Source organism: Larus michahellis, chromosome 18 (assembly GCF_964199755.1).
Source record: "Larus michahellis chromosome 18, bLarMic1.1, whole genome shotgun sequence".
Lineage (NCBI taxonomy): Eukaryota > Metazoa > Chordata > Aves > Charadriiformes > Laridae > Larus > Larus michahellis.
In genome coordinates, this window is record NC_133913.1 from 2,625,872 (window position 1) to 2,650,771 (window position 24,900).

The window sequence follows — 24,900 nt, forward strand, 5'->3', positions numbered from 1 at the left end:
CTCTCTCTCTCTTGAATTATGTCAACAGAACCAGACTGTAAAGCAACCTTCCTCCTCCATCCCCGGTCACTCATTAACACAGTTCAAGATCAGCCACTGCTTTCAGCCCGCAGCAACGTGAGGAGTTACATCAGGTTCCACCTGGCAAACAGGGGAGCTTTCACCAGAGGACAGGGAGGGAGGGCTGGAGGGAAGGGGCCAAGGGATCGCTCGGGATCGCTCCGTGCCAGGTGTTGTGAAATACCTGGTGCCGTGCGGGTGTGATGCAAGGCAGGTGGGTGCCCAGCGCTGGAGGAGGCTCCCTGCAGATGTGTAACGTTTAAGAACAAAAATCTGGCTAACGGAGAGCAGCAGACAGGCCCCAAACACCCTGGTGACCATCTAGCGCCAGTAGATGGATCTTTGGAATCCTGTCTTTGAAGGCCATCTTATTCTGCAGCTTCAGGGAAGGTCCTCAACAAGTTTGTTCCCTAAATCTTTCCCCAGGTCACCTGCGGAGTAGACGACAGCAACATGTGGCTGGGCAGGACTCCCCACAGCGGCCGTCTTTCGTACCAGGTCCTGCTCCAAGCGGAGCTGGTAACGGCAGGATGGAGAGCAGCGTGGTCGCACAGAGGTCTCACACGCGGAAAATTCCCCAGGGCTTGAATTACAGCGTTAGGCAGCGGAGCTGATATTCAGAGCTCCAGACTCAATTAAGGAAATTCAAGAGGGATCTACTATATTCAGGTTGCACGCAAGTTTTCAGTCTTTAGACGTTATGGCAGACAACAAACGCGGTTTAACAGAGAGAAAAGAGAAGCCCATACAAGAGGAAGAGAATTTCCAGAGCAGCAAGACAAACAGCAGGTGTTTGCAGGTAGCAAACAAAAGCGCTGGAAAACAGCCATTTTGCAGCTCCTGCAACTGTCAGATCTGTCCACGGGAAGAGAGAGACACCCGAGGCTCTTCACCCTCCTGCCAGCAGGAGAAGCCAGGGTGAAAAGAGATCCCGACATCCCAACTACCACAGAGGGATTTTCCTGCTGGAAAAGGGATTTCTGGGTGCGGGATGATGGGAAACGAACAGACAGAGACGAAACCAGCTTAGACAACTACCCCCAACCCCTCCTTAACCGTACCCAGCCCAACCACACTATTTCCTCAAAACCCTCCGGTTTACCAGACACGAATATCTTTAATTTATTTTTTTTTTTAAACCCCTTTTTGATGATGGAAGAAACTTCCCGCCTCCCTGAAGGTCAGGGGCGGGGACGTTCGGTTCTCTCCCGCACCGGGACGCTCTCTGCTCGTCTCCCGCTGTACGAGCGGGCTAGCAACTAGCGGCTACGACCACCGAGCCGCGCTACCGGGCCGCCGCTCGCCCCCGGCCCCGGCCAGGGGCGAGCGGCGGCCCGGTAGCGCGGCTCGGTGGTCCCAGGCGCCCTCCCTCAGCCTGGCCACCCCACCACCGCCCAGACCGATCCGCAGCCGCCCTCCTGGGCGAGCTACAGTCGCCCCCGCCACTCACCCACTCGCCCGTTCCGCCGCCCCGCACAGTGCCCGCCGCCCGCCCGCCGCCGCCTTTTGTTCGCTGCGGCGCGGCGCGGCCTCCACCCCCCTTCCGGCCCATCGTGCTATGGGCCACGGCGCCTTCCCATTGGCTGGCGGCGCCGTCACGTGGGGCTTGCCTGAGCGGGCGGGGCGCACACCCATTGGTCGGTGCGAGTGGGGCGCGGCCGCTGGGCATTGTGGGAGTTGTAGTTCCGCGCCACCACCGCCTCCTGGCTCCCGCCCTCCACCGGCCGTGACCCACCCCACCCCCCCCCGGGTCCCGGTGGGGACAACAGCGCTGACGTCAAGAGGGAGCAAAGGGCTGGCGTCACCCCGCCGTCACGCTCTGCCGTCGGGGAGAAGAGCGGAGCGGCCTCCCCCCACCTGGCTCCGGGCCCCGGAGCACCGGAGCAGCCCCATAAACCACCCCCTCGCGGCCTGTACCGGCGGGCCTACGGGCACCGTGCACCCCTCCAGGCCTGCCCACACCCGCACCCCGGTGGAGGCAGGCCCAGGCGTTCCTTCCCCAGCGCCGGGAAACCTCTCAGGGGAGTGTTGTGACTGCAGGTACGGGAGGGGCCCAGCGGTGCCCACGGTGGGGAGCAGCAGATGGAACTGGGGGTCACCGGCTCTGCAGTGCAAGCCCCCAGGACGCAGCCAGCAGGTGCTTCCCACACACACGGGGCAGCGTAACACAGATCAGACACAACAGGCAGGAGAAAGAGCCATTTCTGAAGCCTCGTGCAGCCACTCTGCCTCCCTGCTCCTGACTGCCCCAAGCCTCTAAGGGCAGACATCATGTCTCTTCCCTTGCCAGAAATAACCATCGCACATTCATTTTTTCCCTGGTATTTCCAACCTCTGACTAAAGCATGTGTCAGTAACGCTGAAGGGACGCACGCTGGGGTGGTCTCTCTGACGAGAGCAGGCAGTTTTGCTCCAGAGGCGAGGTCTGCTGTGGGCGGTGTGACATTGTCACCAGGCTGGAGCACAGGCCTGCTGCAGCCATGCAGGGGACCGGAGGACACAGACATGATGCTCCTGCCTGCCTCGTTGGGAAAAGCATGTCACACCCTGCGATGCCAGCGGGGAAAGTCTCCGCAGAAAACAGTTACGAAGGCTTAAACTGTCTGAAACTCCCTGCCCGCCTCCCTGGGGACAGGGGTGTGTCCCACTGCCCTCCCACTCCGGGGCTCAACTGGTGTTTGTCTCACCACCCTCGCGTGACACCCTGCCTCCCTCCCACGCCGCGGAGCTGTGCGGCTGCTCCAGCTCCGTCCCAGCAGCCCGGGGAGCCAGGACAGGTGCTGCCATTCCTGAGCTGCATCCAGAGCCCAGCAGCAGCCCCGATTTCCCCGTGGTGAAGTTAAGTCTTACAGGCTCGGAGCAGCCTCCGAGTCCCTGAGCAGCACGGGCACGTCACACCCGCTCTGACTCACTTGGCAGGAACAAACTGCTTCAGACATTCCTCTTGGCAGGGTCTCACCCAAGGCCAAAATAAAGTCAGGACTAAAATCGCTGATAGGAGGAGAGAACCAGCAGCATCTCTCATCCATCATTTGCTTGTCTGGAACTGGACACTGCAGTGATGAAACTGGTCACAGGCGCCACCAGCAAATGGAGAGTTCTGGATACGCTTATCCCAGGGAGGCGGGGGGCTCCCGGGCAAAATCCCCGCGGTCGCAGCGGCTCCTGGCCTGGCTGAGTGGAGGAACCTGTTCCACCTGACGCTCAGCAGCAACCCCGGCCTTTGCCGGGCTGCTCTTGGGAAGCAGTTTCACCAGGCGCTCCCACACCCCGATTCTGGCCATGCCTCCAGCGCGGGGCTTTGGGAACAGGGGTGCCAGAACAAACCCCGGCACGGGGGCCGGATCCTGGGTCGGTCGGTCCGTCGGGGTGGGCCAGGAGAGGCGAAGCACGACTCACCGCCAGCCACCACCGTGCAGCCCCGGGCGCCGCCGGTCAGGGCTCGCACGCGTTTGGGCGGAAAACCGGCGTTTCCTTCTCCCCACCCCCGCCGCGCAACCACGCGTGCCCCGCCTCCCCCGCACCGCCGTGCTTGAGCGGACTCGCCGTGAACGGCGCGGCCGGGAAGGGCGCCCCCGGCTGCGGGGACACAGCGGGCGGCCCTTCCCGGGACCCAGGCGTGGCGCAGTTCCCCGCGGCCGGAGGGACGCACCCCCCGCCCCAGCGAGCCCCGCCGCCGCGCCGCCAGCCCGGGGACCGGGGAAGCCGCTCCCAGGAGCAGCGGGGCGGCGGCGGCGGCGGCGCGGTAACCGCTGCCGGGGCGCGGGAAACGTCCCCGGGCGCGCCACCGCCACGTCACCGCCTGGGCGGGGCTTGGCGCCGCGCCGGAAGTGGGGCGGTTGCCCGGCAACGGTTGCCAGGCGACGGCGGCGGCGGCGACGGGCGGGCATGGCGGCGGCGGCGGGCAGCGGGCCGGCCGGCACCTTCCTCGGCTTCATGGCCGAGGGGACGCTGCTGTTCCGGCGGGGCGAGTACGACAAGGCCCTGGGCTGCTTCGACAACGTGAGGGCGGCGGGACGCCCGGAATGGGGTGGGGGGGAGCGAGGATGGCGGGAGGGGGCCCGGAGGCCGCAGGTGACACTCGGAGGTGGCGGTCACGAAGGGGAGGTGGGTGGCGGTGGCACCCGGTTGACGTGGGGGTGGCTGGCAGGGGTGGCAGCACGAAGGGAAGGGGGACGCGGAGGGACGCGGGAGGCGGCAGCGTGAGGAGAGGCAACCCGCCGAGGTGGTGGCACGGAGGGAAGTGTCCCCAAGGGCGCCTGGAGGGCACTGGACGAAGGGAGGTGACAGGAGGGGCGGTGCGCGGGGGGAGGTGGCACAGGGGGGCAGCGCCAGGAGGCACAGCTCCTGTCTGGGTGCTTGGAAGGGCTGCAGCACCCACGGCCTGGAGAGACGGGGTGGCTGCGGCAGAGGCCACGTGTGAACATCACGAGAGTGTTCTTTGGAGTAAAAATGTTGTGTTTTTATCCTCATCCACCATCACAATCCGTGTCAGGACAGAGCAGGTCGCATCAAATCTATGTACTTGCATGTATTTGTGCTGCTGAGCACAGCACTGGTGACTTACTCGTGTCTGCTGTCTTGCAGGCGCTGAAGCTGAGGGCAGCAGACAAGCACTGTCTGGTTGCCCGCTCAAAATGTTTCCTGAAACTTGGAGACACGGAAAATTCCCTGAAAGATGCCGAAGCTTCCCTCCAAAGCGACAAAACTTTCTCCAAGGTAAACAGCACGAAGCGACAAGAGTGTGGGGTGGCCGAGGACCGGTCTGTTAGCTGTAAAACCCTGCAGGGGCTGGGAGGCAGGACCGTGTAGAAGCAGCTAACTCTAACACCCCCTTGACGTTTGTATTGCTGTCAGAGAAGTGGAGGTCCTTAGTCAACAACTGAGAAAGAGTTCCAGGGCTGGATTTTATTGTATGCAGATTGCGATAGCACAGCACTCTCACTTCTGCCTAGTGGGGAGTTAATTAAGATCTCTGAAACTCTTCTTTTTTCTCTTTGTTATTCTTTCTTTTTTTTTTTTTCCCCCCTCCATTTGTCATTTTAGGGGCTTTACCAAAAAGCTGAGACGTTATATACCATGGGTGATTTTGAATTTGCGTTAGTGTTTTATCATCGAGGCAACAGACTACGTCCAGAGCTCCAGAAGTTCAGGCTGGGTATCGAGAAGTCCCAGGAGGCAATCATTAACTGCATTGGAAGTAAGATGTTTCATTTCACGGTGCCCACAAGCACAGCCAGAAGCCGTTCGGTGGATGGCTGGTGGCAAATTACGTCTGCAAGTGACCCAAGGACCCTGCAACAACGCAGTCTCTTTGGTTCTGCATTCATGTGCTCGGTGGCCCTTCTCAGATGAAACAAGGAAGTGCCAAAAAAAAAGCACAGCCCTGTTCTTTTCTTCTTCTTCTTTCTTTGGCCCAATGCCTGTTCATATACAGTGTCTAATAACTTCAGTTATGTACGTAAATTATGACACTAATTTCCAAAGTCACCATGAAAATGTTCTAGGTAATACAGAACAAAGCAGCTCATCTGCTTACGGCCCTGCTGATTCCAGAATGCATTTTGAGATCTTTATCCTAATATTCAGAGTTCGTAATGAAATTTGCCTTGCTACCTGAGACTGGCTGTCCTGAGATCCTGACTTTCCTCCAATTTACATTGCATAAGACCAGTGAAACTGTTGACTCTTGCAACGGAGCTTTCATAACTGCTGGCTTAGATCACAGAACGCAGTCCTGCAGGAGACAGGAAAGGCCAAGGACCCAGCGATGTTCAAAGCAAACGGAAAACTTGTCCCTTTCCCCTTAGTTTTTCTCTTAGCAACGCTGTCACACGCAGGCAAGCACGGACAGGACACGCACCGCTCTCGGGCACACAGGGGTGCGCAGAGTGGCCTGTGCGCAGCTGGGAACGCTGCTGTGGAACCCGCCCGGCCGGTGAGAGATGGCGCAGGTGGATCGGCAGCGCCTGTCCCCGCACGGAGCCGGGCACGCCCTGCCGCACACCCCGGCACCTGGCCCTCAGCCCCCGCATCTCTAACTGCCTTACTCTCCCTGAAATCAGTTTCCAAATTTCAGCCAACCTCCAGCACCACAGATTAACTTCATGCCCCAGCGGCGTAAAAGCCTGAAGCTCTTTCAGATGTGATAGTTATTTAAGAAACCAGAGAAAGTTTCCAGCTCTGGCTTGCTTTCCTCCGTTACTGCTGCTTTCTTAGCTTAGTAGAAACGCCTAGATATCTTTGCAACTCTCAGTTGAAATGCTTGCCATGCTTGATATACTGAGCTAAGGGCTTTAAATGCCTTCAAGCATCTGGGCTGTAGGCAAATGAACAGATTAAAACCCAAGAATACCTTTTTTTAATCAAGCGATAGCTCCTAGATGCAGGGGAAAAGAAGTAAGGAATCATGTTAGCATTTGATCTAGATGTTTCAGTAGTTGGGAAATGCACACACATTAACAGGGCACATCCCCAAAACTGCTTTACTGAATCTGCTTTGCTTGGCAGATTCGGGAACACCCACCTTCCACGGTACACGTGTACTCGCAGTGCTGATCTTGGCGCAGGTGCCTCGCTGAAGAAAATCCTTCTACGCCAGCCCGCAAAGCTCTTTCCTACAGCAAGTGAAGCTCGTTCCTGCCTTCTGCCCAGCCCAAACCGAAGAGCTGGTTTTCACTCTGACCTCCGCTGCCGGAGTGCAATCTGAATAGCAGAGCTGGACGTCAGAGTGACAATGAAATGGCAGTTGTGCCCTAATGTCAGTGCATAAAAGCTTTAAACTAGTTCTCTGGATTGCTGGAGATCCCTGTGCTGAGAGCATTCCTTCCACCCTAAACTTCAGCTGTGATCCCGCAGAAGAACCTGCCATCCTTTTTTTCCCTGTTTCCATGCAGGATGTAGCATGTCTCTGTAGGAAACCTGCGCTGTGATGGGAGCCCCCTGCTGCCCTGTGAAACCAGTAATTAAAATCCCGAGAGGAGCTGCATCTGTGAGCTCTATTCCCGGCTTCCAGAACATACCAACAGCTACATATCTCATACGAGATAATTAGTAGAAAGCTTTATTTCAAACAGGGCATTATAAGCTTGACACGTTCACGGTCATTTTAATTTCTGAAGCCTCTGCACTGCTGTTCTTGAGCACTAACGAGTGTTTTCTCTGGTTTTGCAGGTCCGTCCTCAGTTAAACTGGAGAGTAAAGAGGATCTGTGCTTTATAAGCAGGCAGGCAGAGGTACAGTCTGAAGAGCTCTTGCTTTAGAAGCTAACTGGAGTTATTACAGGGCTAATACTTTCTGAAATAGGCATTAGAGGATTAACAGTTTCTGCGGCAACATGGATGGGGATACGGCTGGTCTAGTGAAGCGCCTCCTGAGCGCAGGAAGCCCACAGATCCGTTTGACAGTATTTATGCACCTGCTTTTAATGTAGTTCTGGCTCAAGCTATGCAGAATTTAAAGAAGAGGCAGGGGAGAGCAGCCAAGGAGAAACAAAGCCCAGTCTGAAATGTCCCCACCAGCCTGTTTCTGTTGGGTGTTGCTGATGACCCATCAAAGGCTAATAAGTAACAGCACTGAGGTCGCAGCCAGCGTACATTTATCTACAATATTTACTTTGGTTTTACCTGATGTTTAAGGTTCACGTTGTTGATAATGGACACTTTCTCGGTTGCTTAATTTTTGGGGTGGTCCACTGAAGTAGTGCCTTGTTCCTCTGAGATGCCAAGCCGCACTTCCCTTTGAAGTCAATGCAGCGAGCGTTCATTGCTTCTTTCAGCTGGAATTACGGGTAGTCAGTGCTAAAAATAATCTGCATAAAGGAGCCTAAACATTAGCACTGTAATTGTTGGGATTTTGGATGTGAAACTTTAGAAATATGCTCCCGGTGTTTCAGAAGCCCTGGCTGTTTCAGTCTCTGGTGCTTTGGCTGTGGACAGCTCGACCTGCCTCTCCCCCAGCGCAGACCGGGGACCCCTCCAGAACAGGACAAGGCTCTGGGGCAGAACTAATTCTCGCTCTTACTATAGTGCCCGCTCCTGTTCGGGAGCACACTATAGTAACACATAACTATATATAGTTACTATATATAGTAACTATATAGGGAGCACAATTAGGTGCAAAATTTCGGTTGTTCGTGACCAAAGCGATCGGAGAGACACCGACTTTTTGCTTTTATTTAAAAAATAAGTTGGCTTATTCGGAGTGTAAACAGAATTCTGCTGATACTAATGTTCCCCACTAATCTCGCCCAACTTCCTTTATTTTTTCTTGCTGTAGGTCAAAAAAGCAAATCAGAAACTCCCAATCAAACTGCCTAAGGAATGCACAAGGAAACAGAAGACTGTGAGGAACCCAAAAACAGAGCGACAGCTTCTTGGAGAGCTTTACGCTGACAAGGCCTACCTAGAAAAGTTGCTCAAGGACAAAGGTCTTTATCCGTTGTATTTAACTAAATGTTCCTTCTAAGCAGGTTCCTTTTATATCCCTATGGCTGCTCTTCCTTACGTGTATCAGAGCTCGCAGAGTGTCTGGAGAGTACAGGTATTTTTGGAGCCAGGTCCAATATTCATAAGTATGAGCATAGTTCCTTCCCTATTCAATGTCAGGCTTTTATAGCGAACAATAAATCAACTCAAAGCAATCTGTGCTGATGAAATCAACAGCAGAAGCAGGATCATTACAAATTACTTAACTTCTGTCATAACGATAAATTCCACTAACAATTAAGTGCAAAGTGTTGCTCATAAGACTGTAACTCATTTGTGGTTTCGTTATAAATGCTGTTAAGATCAAGATGCGGGATTTGGAGAAGTATCTTATTTTAAAACTAGGCAGAAAGGTGATTCTCCTTTAGTCATTTTTCTAGGGAACTCTACCCAGTAATAGAGCAGCACTAGAGAGAAGTAATTAAGAATTCGGTCTACTCACAGGTTTTATGGTATTACTAGCAATAATAATACATGTGGGCTACCTGGTTTCCAGGCATGTAAAAGCCGCCTCAATTTCCATTTTGCAATCTAATCCACAACGCTTTTCCAAGTGCTGTTTCAGCACAAGTGCCCCACGCGGTTGTTCTGCCCAGGAGGACGGGGGGGCTCACGCATCGCAGCTGGGCCCCATTAATCGGGCTCCTTCTTGGCTCCTATCAGCAGAGGAGGCAGCAGCCACAGGGGCTGCTGGCTCGCTAAAACACACGGAATGGATAACAGCAAGAGAGTTTTCCATAACATCCCTCCTAATCGCCTCAGCTCTGAGGAGCACTGCTGGCTTTTATTTCTAGGACTATCTCTCAGAGCAAAGACCGTTCACAAGCAGTCCCGCACTGCGCTGCGCCTTCATCCCTCATGTACATTAATACTCTCCTGGGTTCTACCATCTTGTTTTCAGATTTGATGGAGAGCAGCACAAAGCAGGGGATCAAAGTAGCAGACCTGGTTTTGAGTGGCATTTCCTACCTCGACGCACGCAGTGAATTCTGGCAGCAGCAGAAGCCCATTTATGCCCGTGTGAGAGAGCGCAAGCTCCGGCAGCAAAGGTGGATCCGGGACAAGAAGCAAAAACCAGCTGAGGTTGGCAGATACATTGTGAAGAGTATGGAGGACATTGATATGTGTAGGTGTCCTGGCTGGAAGCAGTAAGAAAATGATGGTTGGCACATGTAATTATTTGCTGTAGTAATTACAGACCAGAACAATAGAAGCAATGCAAGTATTAACAAACACTGGTAGGCAGTCTTGGGGAAGCGTTTGCTTTTGTATTCTTCGCCTTTCCCAACAGTTTCTTAGATAGAGAATCCAAACATATTTTTTTTTTCTCATCTTTTTCTGTACTCGAGACCTTGCTGACTGGTTTTCAGGTCACCACTTAGACACCAAAGCCAGGTGGGCCCCTGCTGCATGCTCAGCAAATGCCTCTGCCTGGGCTGGTAAGCAGAAGTTGTTTTATTGAGAGAATGCAGGCCACTGGAATTAATCATTTCTATAGTGCAAAAATACCATTGTAGAGAGATGAAGAAGCTGAAAAACAGTGGTCTTGAAGGAAGGAGTAATTCAGCCACTTCTGATTTCTTTCTCTCTTCCTGTGCTACATATTTTACAGCCTAGGGAAAAGAATTTTGTTGTTACCGCAATTCAGTTCTTCTAAGCTGCATCAGCTCCATGAAGGTAGCATCAGAAATATCCTGCAGCCTAAATCCCACAGCCCTGTAGCCCAGCTGGGCGCGATGAACAGTGCCAGGGGATGATTTAGGAGATAAACCCCTAAGTACTGTAGCTAGAACTTCATCTCCAAGACCAGGCTGCCCTGCTGCAATAACTATGCGCTTTCAAAAGCCTCAGACAACAAGATCATTCTCCTTTATTATTCTTCAGCTAGCGTGAGGTGTTACCAGAGTCATTTCCCCGTGCTTGCTGGGATGAAAGTGATTTCCAGCAGTGCCGGGGGGAGGATCAGAAGCTCCATCTCCCAGGGACAGATTTCTTGGAGATTGGAGGGAGGAGTGTAGGAGATGCGTGAAGAGTTTGGAGCTCTAACCTTTCCCAAGCTTTGTCTGAGGCTTGCTGTCCTGGTTTGAGGGCTCAAGCCACGACACTTGCACGACTGCACTTAGTTTTTACTTCCCTGATATCACTGTGTCCACACACTAGCATTAAACTCTCCTTTTTGTCTCTAGTGCTGTCTGGCGATGCCCCTGAAGAAAGCTGCAAGAAAGCTGAGCGCGTGCTAAAAACAATACAAGGGTGGTCAGATGATGAAGTTCCCAACAAGAACGAGCTGATTGGAAACCTCTACAGCTGCATTGGGAATGCTCAGCTGGAGATGGGCCGCTTGGAGGCGGCTCTGCAAAGCCATAAAATGGATCTGGAATGTGCCAGGCAGAGGTAAGTGCTGAGAAGTTCAGGTGGATGGGGGAAAGAGGAGAAAGTACCTCTGTTAAGGTGTCTGAGCGTCAGGTAACGTTGTAATTCTCACCAGGAGATTTAACGGGGCAACGCATTCAGACTCTGCCCCAGTGTTGTGGTCTCTAGTGACTTATTACCCTCATTATTCCAAAAATAAGAAGCCTGAAGCAGATTTGTAAGGGACTTGGACCACGTGGCACATCTAAATCTCTGCTGAAGCAAGGAAAAGAGAACAAAAATTCCAGTCTCAGCACTTTAGCCTCTACTATGCCCTTCCTCTCAGGAAGGTCAGGCTCTAAATTGTACAAGTTTTCTCCTATGTTTTCTCTTAAAATCATTTGCATTCAAACCAGGATAGCAGGCTTGAAATATTTATCTAAGAGGTACAGTTACCTGCCCATACAGAACACATTCTGCAGCTCTTTCAGCTAAAACGGAACGGAGCGAAACGGAGTCTGAAGATTTAGCGAGAGTTTTGCAAAGCACGTGAGAAAACACTGACATCGTTCGTCGTTTTCACAAACCACTTTTAGAAATTAATATTGGCCTAAGAAATTTCTGCCTCTCGCCGGGTGATCTCCACTCCCCAGTGACGCCAAATGAAGTTAAGGATGAGCAGCGGAGGGGCAGGAACGCGGTGCGTCGTTTCAGTACTTCGGTAAAAGCGCCGTGAAGTTGCGTGAAAGGCCAGAAGCGCAGCGCCGGGGGGGGCTCGCCCTCTGGTGGCCACTTCACAGCGGGGGCGAGGAGACGGTGCTCGGGACCCGCATCGCCCCCAGCCTTTGGCGGGCGATTTGTCCTCTCCTTTCATCAGCTTCTTCATTTGTAATGGAAGGCGAGTCAAAGCAGGCCACTTCCGAAGAGGGGAGAGAGGCCTAATTAAGGAAAAAAATTAAAGTCCAGAGGCTACGTTATTACGGGGACTTGCCTCCGGCACGGGGCAAAGGCTCATTGAGAGCCCCAGGAGCTGGGTGTTACCAGGAGTCTGGTGTAGGAGCCTGCAGACACGGGTTTGGGCCTTCCCTCTTTTCTCGGACAGGGATCGTGTCTTGGTGTTAGGGGCTTAGGAGTTGGTAGGGCGCTCCCGTAGGACCCACAAGGCAACAAAGGGAAACTGAGGCAAAGAAAAGCGGAAAGACTTTCCCACGGACTGCCAGAGTTGCACCTAAAAAAAATAATCAAAGACAAAACTGAGCCGTTTTTCCCCTGTGTCTTATGGGGTGTCAGTTGCAACAGCTGTAGATAAAAACAAAAAAATCTATCTTGATTTTAAGACTTTCGGTCTGACACTGGTCCTTTACCTCTAATTCTCAACGCTTAGCCTGAGGTCACGTTGAGCACCAAAGAAAACACACCTGCCGAAGAAAGCACGGATTGTAAAAGGAACAAGACTATTTCAGCTCCTACAGTTTCTTTTTCTTTTCAATGCAGCAACCTGCCAGATGCCGTATCCAGAGCCCTTGATAACATCGGCAGAGTTTATGCCAGAATGGGCAAATTCCAGCAAGCCGTTGACACGTATGTAAAATTAGTAACAGAAAACGCGTAACGTATTTTGAATTAATAGATTATGTCTTTTCAGTTTGTTTATTCATACTGCTAGCGGGGGTGGGGGGGAGAGGGCTGTGAAATTTTTCATACCAATAGTACCCGGAACCCTTTGTTTATAGAATCAGTGGTTGAAATTACAACGGCATCTGGTGAGAGTCGGTAAATGTCTGTCTGTCTGACTCTCTGCTTGAAGCTGGGAGGAGAAGATTCCAATGGCAAAATCCAGCCTGGAGAAGACCTGGCTGTTCCATGAAATTGGCCAATGTTACCTGGAGCTGAATAAAGCTGAAGCAGCCCAAAATTATGGACAGAAGTCCCTGCAGTCAGCAGATGAGGGAGGAGACGTTGAGTGGCAGCTCCATGCCACTGTCCTGGTGGCACAAGCACAAGGTAAAGGCTTTGGTACAAATTTTGCTCTAAGGAGGGAACCGCCAGTCTGTTCCGCATCTTAGTGGGAACATCTCTGTGATTTAACAGCCAAATCCCTGTTCAGGTCAAGACCTCTCATCAGAGACTTGCTTGATTAACTGTCGTCGTTCTCTTGATCTTGGGTTAAAATAGATATTTTCATTTGTCTGTTGCAGTAAAATTAAAGAATTACCAGCCTGCAATCATGAACTTTGAAAAAGCACTTGAGAAGGCAAAGCTTATTCACGATGAAGCTGCTCAAAAGGCCATCATCATTGTAAGCGGGTTGTTGTGAAGGGGGTAGGAGTGTGGGGCAGCACCAGCGAGTGAGCTGTAACTACTGTCTGGCCTCCTGTGAGCTGAGAAGGCCTCACTACGTGGCTAGTGGGTTAAGGGGGGGTGGGGGGAATGCAGCCTCTGAAGCAGTTTGCATATTGAAAGTTATGAAACCTCCTGGCTCAGGAGACTTAACCCCAGTTTATGGACCAGTACAACATATAAAGAGTGAAGCCCAGCCCTGCGCAGATCAAGGGAAATTTTTCTTTTGACCTCCCTGGGGCACGGATTTCACACACGGAATACGGCGGTGCCGTCTCTGCGCTCAGCTGCTGATCACAGCTCACCCTTTTCTGGCCTTTCCAAAGCGTCCCAAAGAAACCACTTGGCATCAGGGGCAGAACATCTGGGCACGGCCCGTGGCCCAGGTCAAGCATTCCACGTGGCCTGGTAGCCAGCCTGTGCTACCCGACAGCGGGTTGTGGGGGATCGGGGGGCGCCCGGCCGGCCAAGCGCCAGCTGCAGCACCTCCACCTCCCTGTTTGCTCGTCCCTCTGGGGTGGCCAGAGCTCAGCGGAGTCTGTTCTGCTGGAAGAGAAACGACGGCGCCAGAGAGTTGGGATCTTCAGGGGAGGAGACATTTGGCAAGGGATACTAACAGGTAGCAACCACTGCAGGGAGAAAGGAAACATATCGTTGCAGAGAGTTTTATGGTAGGAAAGGACCAGGTGATGATAGCACAGATCAAAAGAAAACAGGAAAAACTCAGATAGGTAACTGCATTTCTGGAGCTTTTCTTAATAAGCTGTATCACTTTCAGGCCTTAGATTACGTGAGCAAAAGCTTCATCGAAGAGCTGAACGAAAGAAGAAAAGAAACAAGAGTTTACTCTCTTAAAGGTAGTTGTCATTCAGACCTCTGCACCCCATAAATATAAAAATTCCCCACTTTCCTTCTCTGTAGCACAGACCGAGGCATGGGAACAAACCACCCTATTTCCAGGTAGAAACTTCCAAATTTCTGGCCCATGGTGCATCCCCTGCACTAGTCCACAGTTGCAGGAGTTAATTTGTACGTGAAGCTATAGCGTAGTTATAATCTGTGACTTCAGTTTTTTGGCAGCAAAGGTTTAATCTTTGAGCTGGTCTAAACCAAAGTAAGCGACGCCAACCGTGATAACCAGGAGCCTGGTTTCACTCTTCAGTGCCACCCATTTAAAAAGTTGCTTTTAATAATGCTGAAAGCAGCTCCAGCGCCCAGCGTGCAGCGTGGTGGGCGCAGCCAGCAGCAAACCGTGACCGCGAATCCCTGAGATCCGCAGCGCTGAGGCCTTCGGAGACATCGGCTGCCTCTTAGAAGCCCCACGGTATAAAAGTATTGATTTCTTTACGGGTATTGAATTAAAACCGTTGCTGTAAAAAGCACGGAACTCTCACCCACCGCCGCGCTCATCTCGGGGCTGTGTCGCCCCCGGGCAGGAGGTGGCAGCACTGCCCGGGCCTCCCCAGCCCGGGGGGGGCGCTCAGCACCCGGCACCGTCAGCAAACCGAGCCCCGTCGGACGGAAAATAGAGGGGAGCTTTGTAACTGAGTGATGGAGGCCGGGGAGGGGGGGGGGTGTGTGTGTCTTATTTTTTTTTGTGTCCCGCCGTTTGCTCGCTGCTGGAACCTGCCTGACCGTCGCTTTTGTCGTTCCCCCCCCCAGATTATGATTTCACCAGCGAAAACACCCTGGAGCCCGCGGAGAGGGAGCGGGAGAGAGAGGGCACCGAGGCTCCGGAAGAGGAAAAGCAAAAAGACGAGGCCAGGAAGGATAAAGAGCTCGGAAACAACAAAGAAGGGAAGGAGCAGAAGAGCGGAGCCGGGCCGAAGCCCTAGGAGCCGCCGCCGAACCCCGCTGGAGCGTCCCGGTGCGGCAAACACGAGCTCTGCCCGCAGCCCGGCTCTCTCCTGCCTGCCCAGGGCGCCGCCGCCCCCCCTCCGCGCCCCCCTCCCTCCCCGGGCAGGGGACACCCTCCTCCGCCCCCCACCCGGGCAGGGGACACCCTCCTCCGCCCCCCAAGCGGGCAAGGGACAGCCCCTCCGCTCACGCACCCCCCGCCCCGAGCAACGGGACACCCTCCTCCGCCCCCCAAGCGGGCAGGGGACGCCCCCCGTGTCCGCCCCCCAAGCGGGCATGGGACACCCCCCTCCACCCCCCAAACGGGCAAGGGACACCCCCTCCGCTCACCCACCCCCCGCCCCGAGCAACGGGGCACCCTCCTCCGCCCCCCAAGCGGGCAGGGGACGCCCCCCATGTCCGCCCCACAACAGGGCTGGGGACAATCTCCTCCGCCCCCACGCGGGCAGGGGACATCCCCCTCCATCCCACAACGGGGCTGGGGACACCCCCCACGTCCGCCCCCCAACCGGGCAGGGGACACCCCCCTCCGCCCCCGGGGCGGGCCCGGCCCGGCCCCGGGCGGAGCCGGCGGCGGGAGGGGGGGGCCCGGCGCTATGAAAGGGGCCGCTGCCGTGCCCGCCCCAGAGCCGCTTCCCCGCCGCGCCGCTCCGCACCGGCGGCCGCCCCGGAGCCGCTGCCCTCACCATGGTAAGTGCGGGACGGGGCAGCCCCCGAACCCCCCCCCGGGGGCGCGGGGTCGGGTTCCCGGGGGGGGGAGAGGAGGCGCCGGCGGCGTCGCCGACACGTGCGGGCCGGGCCCGGGGTGCAGCCGGGAGCGGCTCCGGCCCCCGGGACCCCGCGGTGGAACGGGGGGCGCAGCGGCTCCCTCCCTGGGGGCAGCCGGGGTACGGGCACCTGCGGCGCCCCGGTGGCCGGAGCATCGCAATCTCCAGGCCGGTCCCTGCCGCCCCTCGGGGAGCCCGGGGACAGCGGGAGCTTTGTGGGGACGGCGGGGAGGGACGGGACGGGGCGCGGGCTCAATGGGGGATTGTCCCCCCGGGAGCCCCGCGCTGCGCCGAGGCGGCTTCTGTGGGACCATTGTCCGGCCGGGCCCTGCGTGGCCCCGTCCCATGAAGGCGACTATTATCCTCCAAGCTGGCCCCCAAACAATGGGGCCGGAGGGTGGTTTCTATTATTGTTCTTTTGTTTGCGCCTTTGAAAAGCGGCCTCAGTTACTGCCACTGCCAGCAGCTGCCTTCAGCAAAATAGCGGGGCTGGGCCAGCCCTCGCTTGGGCCACGGGCCCGGCCGCAGGGCAGCAAGGCCAGCCCGGCCCCACCAGCCCTCCTAGCCCGCCGGACCCCCACACTGCGAGGGGCAGCCCTCGGAGGTGGCTCACGCCGTCCGCTTCCCCCTGTACCTGGGAGCCCCGAATCTACGGGGAAGCCAACGTCGGGGGTCCCGGGAGAACCGTCCGGGCATCGCTCTTCCCAGAGGTCCATCCATTCCCGTGGCAGGAATGCCACACCGTGCCGGCAGCGCGCAGGGCCACCCCGTGGTGCTCGGGGCTCACCGTCCCAGGGGGAAGCTGACCCAACATCCCCATCCCAGCAGCTCCTGGGCCCAGGGTGCTTTGGAACCAAAACCCATCTCCGAATTCTGGAATAAAAGATAGGAAAGTTAATCAACTGAATAGTTATTTTTTAAACAATGGCTTCACTCCGCAGACAGGAAAGCTGTATTTTTCTGCCGTGGGCAGAGCATCTATGTAGTCTGTAACCCACCTCGATTTTTGCCTCGGAGGCACAGCTCACTCCTCAGTGTTGCTCCGGGGCTGCCGGCACAGCGTTCCGCTCCGGAGCCGGTCACGGGCTGGGCCAGGCCGGGATGGGAAGGGGAGAGGTCACATATGGACGCAAAAACCAGCAGCTGCCCCGATGGTGCTATTGAAAACTCACACAGTTGGAGAAATCCCTCATTTCCTTCCAGTCCCGTGTTTTCCCAGGCCCTTCGGGGAATTAATCTGGGAATTCCAGTTACCGGAGCTGCTGGCAGGAGGGGAGGGAGAGACAGTGCCAGCAGCGCTTCCCGGCTCTGGCCTTGCTTTGTCTGCCGGGAGGGCTGGTTTCGGTTTCCTGTTCAGCTCAGCGCTGCTGGGACGGGGCTTGGCTTTGCGGGAAGCGATTTTATCACAGGAGGAGCCCAAACTCCCTCCTGGGAGGCACTGGGGGTGCTGGTGGCCAGTACAGCGGGAAGAAACAGCCGTTCTTCATGCGAGAGACTGTCTCCTCCCGGACTGTGCTCAGCAACAGCCTTTCCCGCGGGGACGAGGATCCCCGGGCGGACAGAAAGCCCTTTGCAGTCTGTTTACGCAGCTGCAGCGCTGAGACGGCAGCACCCGCCACAACCTGCTGGGACTTTCATTTCCCATCTGGCGGCGGAGTTCCCCGCAGCACCCTCCTCACCGAGGGTTTATTGACATGCTCAGACACAAATGCGACAGTCGGAGCCTCTGCCGGGGTCGCGGCAGCTTGTGGTGCCTGTGAAACTGCAGCTGCTGCTGCCATGTGACGGGTAAAACTTCCCCTTCCTGGTCAGGAGGACGGCAGCGGCCAGGCCGGAGCAGCGGACGGAGCAGGGGACGGAGCAGCACCCCCAGCTCCTCAGGTGGGACGGCCGGGGCCGGGGGTCTGGCCGAGGCGGCCCCAAGAGGCTGTTTGAGCCCCGCGGGGCAGCCCCCGTTCCCTGCGCCGCCTCCTCCCCGCAGAGGGGCCGGGCGACACGTGCTCGTGCGGTGGGAGCGCGCGGGCTCCGGGGTGCTGCTCACCTGCAAAACTCTTTTCTTCTCGCGTTTCAGAACAAAGGCTTCTCAAAGAAGAGTCACACGTTCCTGCCTAAAATATTTAGAAAGATGTCTACTCAGTCAGCGAAAGAAAGACCCGAGAGCTTGCAGTTCCCCTTCCTTGACGATGAAGACACCATCTCCACGCTCAAAGAATCTAAAACCTTTTTGATTTTAAGAGGGCTGCCCGGCAGCGGGAAGTCCACGCTCGCCCAGGCCGTTCAAGACCGGTACAAAGACGCCTGCAAGGTCATCTCTGTCGATAACTATAAAATCACACCTGTAGTAAGAAGCACCATTCCTGAAGAATATTCCAAGGTGGACGAGGATCTAGTTGACTATTGCAAACGAGAGATCAGCGTCATCGTTCTGGATGACACTCACCATGAGAGGGAACGACTGGACCAACTCTTTGACATTGCTGACAAATACCGGTACAAAGTCATCTTTGCCGAGCCCAAAACCCAGTGGCGACTGGATTGTTTGCAGCTGAAGGACAAGAATCAGTGGAAACTGTCGGTGGAAGAGCTGAAGAAGATGAAGCCCAGCCTGGAGAAGGAATTCCTACCCATGTATTTTGGGTGGTTTTTGAGCAAAAGAAGTTCCGAGATCCTGAGGAAGGCTGGCCAGGCCTTCTTAGATGAGCTCGGGAGCCTGAAAGCCTTCAAAAAGGAGAGCAAATACTGTATGTATAGAAGGATCTTACCGCGTTCTTACTCTGTCGATGAAATGTTAACGTGCAGCAAATAGAAAGAGCTCGGTCAGCTTCTAAAGGGAATTTCTCGTTACAGTCAGCCCCAAGAAAAACTGTTTAAAGATCCTAATCCATTTCCCATAGTTGACAAAGTCACTGCTGTAAGTGAAAACAAACGAGGCCGTTTTCGCTAAGGAGGCAGTTTAGCGGTGAGAGGGTGGGGAGCTGGGGGTGGGCGGCAGCTGCGTGACACGGCGGGGCCGGGCAGCCCCTGGTGCTGCCGTGGGGCGAAGGCAGAAGGGAAGGACTGAGCCCTCCTGTCCCCGAAGGGGTTCGTGCAAGGGCAGGGTTAAGACGAGCTGCGGTGATGCGCAGACGCTCCCGTTTTCTACCCACATCCACCGTTAGCCTGGGTGGAAGGAGGAGCTTTTTTTAACCCATCTGATCCTTTTCAGCAGCAACAAAGACGAAACGCGAAGGACGGGCTGGTGAAGAAAGGGGAGATGGGGCTCAGGCTTGTGGGGGGCGGCCCTCGGGGCTGAGGTTTATGACACTGACATTGTTTACCTGCGTTTGCAGTTGCTTCCGCTGTTGACGATCCCAAAATAAAAATCGATCTCACCAGCTACTTCGTGAAGAGGCCGCCTGGAGTCTTACACTGCACCACAAAATACACCGAGTTCGGAAAAGCAGCTGGAGCCGAGGAATACGCCCAGCAAGAAGTGAGTACGGGGGCTGCGACCCCCCCCCCAGCACCCAGCCTCCCCCGTTCCCGGCAGGGACCCCGCAGCCCCCGGGGTGGGCTGAGGCCACGGCCCTGCCGAGGTGGGGGACTGGAGGGACAGTAACCGCATCCACGTGGCCCGTGCGATAGAAAAGTCGTAATTGTGGGCGAGCTGGTGACTGTTCCCTGTTGGTTTCCAAACAAAATCCTCCTGCCCCCCGCCCCCCCCCCAAAACTTCCAGCATCGGCCCCAACAGCGTGATCTGAATGATGATAAATTCAGGTATTTGCGGTTCCAGCTAAAGTATATCAAAACAGAGAAGCCCGAGTTAAATAGCGGAATTTGTGAAGGGAAAAAGATGTAACCGGCTCCGGATTCACGGAGCAGGAAGGTCAGGCCACGATCTCCCCGGTTGTACGGAGTGTTTCAAACCTGTCGAGGCCCCCGAGCCGCTCACGCCGCGCTCCTCTCTCCCTCCTCCCAGGCTGTGAAGGCTTCCTACGGCAAAGGCTTCACCCTGGCCGTTTCTGCCCTGTTCATCACCACAAAAACTGTCGGGGCTCGCGTGGACCTGAGCGAACAGCAGCTGCTGCTGTGGCCGGGGGACGCCGACAAGATCCTGCCCACCGACAACCTGCCGAAAGGCAGCCGGGCTCACATCACCCTCGGCTGCGCCAACGGCGTGGAAGCCGTCCAGACCGGGCTGGATCTGCTGGAGTTTGTGAAACTGGAAAAGGCGGGGAACAAAGGGGATCAAGTGGGGGAAATTGGAGGAGGGAAACTGCTGTATTTTGATAACGGTATGTGGATGCTCACCCTTTCTAAAAAGATGGATGTGAAGGCAATATTCTCAGGGTACTACGGAAAAGGAAAACTTGTGCCGACCCAGAGCACCAACAAACGGGGCTCTGCTTTTAGCTCCTGCACCATCATCTAGGGCCAGGGCAGGGCGGCCGGGTGGCTGGTTTGTTTTTAAAAGGCAAGTAACTCCTGTAACCTTTAAAATTGTAAAGAGAAATAATTCTACCTTTACTAAAGTAAGCCCTTTGCCAGCCCCAGTGTGACGCCTCTGGGGAGAGTTCATCGGCCTCAGAACAAGGAAGAAAACAAGCAACTCCCACCCGACAAAGGAAAACTCTCCCATCGCTGGCACCAGCAACTGACGGCCTTTGAAAGCAAGAGTTTTGGCGAGAACGAGCCGTGGTGTTCTGCTTGTTTTCTTCCTCGGAGGAAGATCAATTACGCTCTTTCCTAACTCCCCCACGAACCACAATCGTTAGCTCTTTACCCGTCAGCACGATGAGCGGCGGCAGAGCAGAGCCCGTAGGTACGTAACCGCTCTGAAGCCGAGCAAAGTGAACTGCGCGACGTCTCCCCCTTCTCCCACACCCCAGGAACCGACAGCGGTCGCTCTGGTCACTGAGTTACTGGGTAAAAACCAGTAAAGACCCAACCGTGGGTCACTTCTGCCCAGCGCGGCACGAATAGTTTAGCCCGAAAGGAGAATGTGCGGCCCTGCGCTACCCCAGGTCGGGGTCCCTGGCTGCACGCGCGGGGAGGAGTCACCGGTGGGCGGACAGAAGAAAGCGCGTGGCCAGATGATGTCCCAAAGAGCGATCGTGGATTTTAAAAAAAAAATAAAAAAAAAATATATATAAAAAAAAAATCACCCAGAGGGAAACCAGTGGAAGACGGGGGAGGCAGGCGGTTCGCGCAGCACGGCTCCAGCTGTTTCCCCTCACACGTCCGAGCGGGCCGGACCAAGCACTGTCCCGTCGTGTCCTTGTCCTGTAGGGAACAATCCTGCCTCGGCAGGGAGTGGAAGAGATGAACTAACGTCTTTTCCATCTCGTTTTATAGAAACTAAAATCGTGTCTGAAGTATAGAGCTGTACTTCATGCAAGATTTTACTACTTTTCTCTAATGCACTTGAATGTTAAGTTAGGATGGCAGTAACACTGTAATTTAGGAAGTAAGTGGAGGTACCGTAACTGCGTAACTTACGTCTGCTCAAACCTAAACCATTGGCTGGAAAAAAAAAAAAGTTATTGACCGAGCACTTCTGTTATTAAGTCTGTTTTATCGAAACTTCTGTTTTCGCTCGTAGCCAGCCCGTTGGCCAGCCCGTCGGTGGGTGCGTGGTCACGGCTCTACTGTAACTCGACGCTCAACTAACGGGTTCAGGTCAGGACAACAGTTTAAACTCATGCTATGGCTCCGTGTTTGGTGAACTGCGTAGTGAAATTAATCCCGTATTAATAGATGTAAATACTTACTGTGTTTGACAAGCGTGTGCTGGGCTCGCGTGGGGGCAGCTCCCCTGCGCCAACCGCTGCTCGGGGCGCCCAGCGCTGCCTGGGCCAGGAGCTTTTCTCCCAAGGCTTACAACAAAGGCGAGGAACGCTGGGGAGGGGGGGGACAGACACACGAAGCTGGGGAACGCTCCGCACCTTTGCCAGTAAAGCAAAACAATTCCTGCTGCTTCAAAAAGACAGATGATAAATTCTCGTTATATCATAAAAAATTCTGTATCCTCCCTCACCGCCAACAGAGAAGCCCTTGCTGGCTTCCGCAGCGGCAGCGGGGTGAGCGCCCGACACTCGGCTTGGGCCGTTCCTAATAAATCTCACAGCGGTTTGTCCCACGGAAACTCCCGAAACGCCTTTAGCAGCCGCTGCGGCAGTGCAGGAGCTCGCTCCCCCCTCTCCCTCCAGCGCCCCGGGAACAAGCCCGTGCTCCAGGTCTCATCCAGCACCGAAATGCACGGCTGGAATATCTCGTTTATTTGCCTGTTCAAGAACAACAGTGAGACTGTCGTCATTTAAGTTTTTATTAGTTTGTACATCATATACAGTTTATAATAAAGTAAACCAATTGCATGTGGTTTTGCTTCAGTCTGTGATATTCTTCATATAAACACATCATTATGAATTATGCCTAATGAAGTAAACAACAAATATTCACATTTTTACCATTCACATCCTAGAAAGGTACGGGTCCGGAGAGGGACAGTGTCACACCGACGTGAAGCCCGTCTTCGAGAGGGTGACGCGTTTGGCAAAGCGATGGGGACAGCGATTGCTCCATGCAAGACTCCTTTCCTCCCAGGGGAAAGGTTAAGATATTTACACTGAGGTAAACATTCCGAATTTCGATTCAGATAAATACTGCAGCACAGGGCCCCGCGTCCTCTCCAAGGTGGCTTCACATCGGTGCCTGGTTTTGTCTCGACTACTCCTTAACGTCGTTACAACACCGCCGATACGCATGCAAGGAAGGTGCTCGGTTCGCTGTTCCGCACTCAACCCCTCCGACAAGGCTTCCCGCCGCTCCCTTTTGGAGCGCGAGCTACTGGGGGGAGGACGGGGGGGCAATCCAGGTCAGGTTGGCCGTGCCAGAACTGCAGCCAAGCTGCACGCCCAGTGGCAGCATCCCGCTTTTCCCACTGAACTCCTGCCTTCCCGAACAGCCCGGCCGTGCCGGAGCTCCAGCTCCGTGACCCCGTGCTACAGCCCAGGCTGCGCCTCGGCACCCGGCTCCCGGCGCGTCCCTGCGGAGCTGCGCTCGAGCGAGAACCTGTCCAGCGTGGCTCAAAGGGGGGATAATCCTGTCCCTGGTTGCAGGCGCGGGGAACGCCGGGGCACCCCGAGGGAGGCCAAAGCATTTCGCATCATCTCTCAAAACCCCGGTGGACAGGGACAGTGGGGACACCTCCAGAACGGCTGCGTGAGCGGCCTCTGGAGAGCGGGGGGTGAGGGAAGTGCTGCCGCCCGGTCCCTGCCCCGCAGCCCGGCCGGAGCCCAGCGCCGCCCGGAGGGGCCACACGAGCCACCCTTTTCCCTACGAAAGGGGAGGGGAGGGTACAAGGCACAAATTTAAAACAGGATGAAAACCATCCACTTGAAGACAAGTGAATATCTTTACTTATTACTTGAAACCCAGGAAGTAAATTTCGAAAGAAGAGCAAACCGCTGCGTGGTCCGAACGCTTTGGTCACTCCATCGGCCGAGCGCAGCCTCCGGCGCTGGCGGGGGCACAGCAGCGGAGCCAGTTTCCCCTATCGGAAACGAAACAACATCTCTTCTTTTTTTTTTTTGTTTTCCCGCCCCCCACCTGCATCGATGTATTTACAGAACAGTCAGAAGCCTTTAGCGCTAAGGGTCCAGCTTTACAGCAACACTTCCAAGTTCACAAACGAAACCACGGACTTTCCTATGTAGCATCTGCAGCAGAAACAAAGAAGCGCCTGTCAAAGCGGCAGCCAGAAGCATCTTAATGGTCTTTACAGCCGATTCCAGTCCAGCTCCGGTGCCTCTGGAAAGGATTCCCTCAATCCCCCCCACCCTGCAAAAGGTGGGGCTGACGCAGCGTCCGATTTGTAAAGTAAATCCACACAAGCAAAAACACACACCAGGCTTTGAGGTCTGGAGGTCAGACCGTCGCACATGCAACTACCTCCCACGCACTGACGTTACTGATGCAGGTTTTCATTTTTCGAGCATGAAATCGCTTCCATTTTCATGGGAACGCAACAACATTTCACCGTTTGAAACTATCCCGGCAGCAGCTCAGGCACGGCGAGCGTCCCGACCAGGCGAAAAACCACCCAGGGAAAGTGCAACGATCAAACAATTCCCCGTCCCCGCGTAATCGCTGCAGAGTCCCGACAGCGGGGCCCCGTTTCGCACGCTCGCTCTGCCGGAGCCAGCTCCCCGCACACACCGTTCCCCCTCTACTCGACAACTTCCACAGCGGGAGCCGGAGGCCGCTCCGTCCGTTACCGAGCTGTTCCGCAGCCATTGCCTCCATCGCGGCTGCGGGAAGCTCCCTCCCGTACACGCCACCCGCTCCGGCTTCCAGCCGGGGCAGCTCTGCTGCCTCCCGCTACGTCCCACGGGCCGGAGCTCTCGGCACCGACCCTTCCCCTTGGGAATCCCTGGACGGGGGCTGCTGGGCTGAAGGGCAACCGTGCCTCACATGGCACAAGCCCCCTGTGTTGGGGCTGCCCCCCCAGCAGAGCGGGACAGGGCCTGCGCCGGGCTCAGCTACAGCTCAGGGTCACGTATCGAGGCTCTCGCCGTTACGCCAAAAAAAGAAACCTTTCGGTAATTACAAAGGCTGACTTCCAGAAGGAAACTCTCTCATCAAAAGGAAGGGCTTCACCACGGGCTGCTCCCAGCTGCCCAGTTCCCCCGGTGCCCTACGGTCACAGCACGGGGACCGGGACACTTCCGAACAGGGCTCGACGCACCAACGTCCCGCTGCGCTTCCCCTACAGCCGCCAGCTCTTTACCGCTCTAGAAAAAGCACGGGCGTAATTCCACTTCCAGATACTTATTCGTTATCTCTACGGCAAATTCCTCCGTCTGGCAGCTCCTGGGGAGCCGGCGGAAGCCGGGGAGGCCGCAAGAACACGGCGCTAAGGTTCCCCGTACAAAACACAACCCGTGAACGTTCTGTAACTACCAAGTGTTAAAAACAACATCTCGGGCAACGCAGGTCTGAGGAGGTTTTTCTGAAAGAAACAGTCCCCCGTGTCTCCGGGCCGTGCTAGGACGCGATG

The 24,900-nt window shown here is 55.4% G+C and overlaps 3 protein-coding genes and 2 long non-coding RNA genes across 7 annotated transcripts in view; 3 read left to right on the forward strand and 2 right to left on the reverse strand.

Annotated features, from left to right (window-relative positions):
- Window positions 1–1,322, forward strand: part of LOC141732489 (uncharacterized) — a 29,897-nt gene extending 28,575 nt beyond the window's left edge. The window contains exon 4 of the long non-coding RNA XR_012584123.1: window positions 487–1,322. This is a non-coding gene — a long non-coding RNA (uncharacterized LOC141732489). The remainder of the gene's footprint in view (window positions 1–486) is intronic.
- Window positions 1–1,633, reverse strand: part of ACLY (ATP citrate lyase) — a 29,193-nt gene extending 27,560 nt beyond the window's left edge. For both annotated transcript variants that reach the window (XM_074561525.1, XM_074561524.1), the window contains exon 1: window positions 1,511–1,633. The gene's annotated coding sequence lies outside the window, so the exon portion shown is untranslated. The remainder of the gene's footprint in view (window positions 1–1,510) is intronic.
- A 2,171-nt stretch (window positions 1,634–3,804) lies between these two features.
- ODAD4 (outer dynein arm docking complex subunit 4) lies at window positions 3,805–15,221 on the forward strand. Its single transcript, XM_074561532.1, has 12 exons — window positions 3,805–4,062; window positions 4,648–4,779; window positions 5,107–5,260; window positions 7,234–7,295; window positions 8,338–8,488; window positions 9,448–9,672; window positions 10,733–10,940; window positions 12,393–12,479; window positions 12,706–12,902; window positions 13,097–13,197; window positions 14,017–14,095; window positions 14,901–15,221. Exons 1-12 carry the CDS (start codon window positions 3,949–3,951, stop codon window positions 15,071–15,073), a joined length of 1,683 nt encoding a protein of 560 aa, XP_074417633.1. The 5' UTR covers window positions 3,805–3,948; the 3' UTR covers window positions 15,074–15,221.
- LOC141732493 (uncharacterized) lies at window positions 9,887–17,003 on the reverse strand. Its single transcript, XR_012584124.1, has 4 exons — window positions 16,861–17,003; window positions 16,497–16,735; window positions 11,940–12,126; window positions 9,887–11,836 (listed from the first exon to the last, which is right to left on the reverse strand). It is a non-coding gene; the product is annotated as an uncharacterized LOC141732493 (long non-coding RNA).
- On the forward strand, window positions 15,665–22,220 carry CNP (2'',3''-cyclic nucleotide 3'' phosphodiesterase). Of its 2 annotated transcripts, none has more exons than XM_074561534.1 (4): window positions 15,665–15,785; window positions 17,934–18,603; window positions 19,192–19,334; window positions 19,822–22,220. In XM_074561534.1, exons 1-4 carry the CDS (start codon window positions 15,783–15,785, stop codon window positions 20,272–20,274), a joined length of 1,269 nt encoding a protein of 422 aa, XP_074417635.1. In that variant the 5' UTR covers window positions 15,665–15,782; the 3' UTR covers window positions 20,275–22,220. The 2 variants fall into 2 exon arrangements, with proteins under 2 accessions (XP_074417635.1, XP_074417636.1); XM_074561535.1 differs by lacking the exon at window positions 15,665–15,785 and adding an exon at window positions 16,940–17,743.
- The last annotated feature ends 2,680 nt before the right edge of the window (window positions 22,221–24,900 follow it).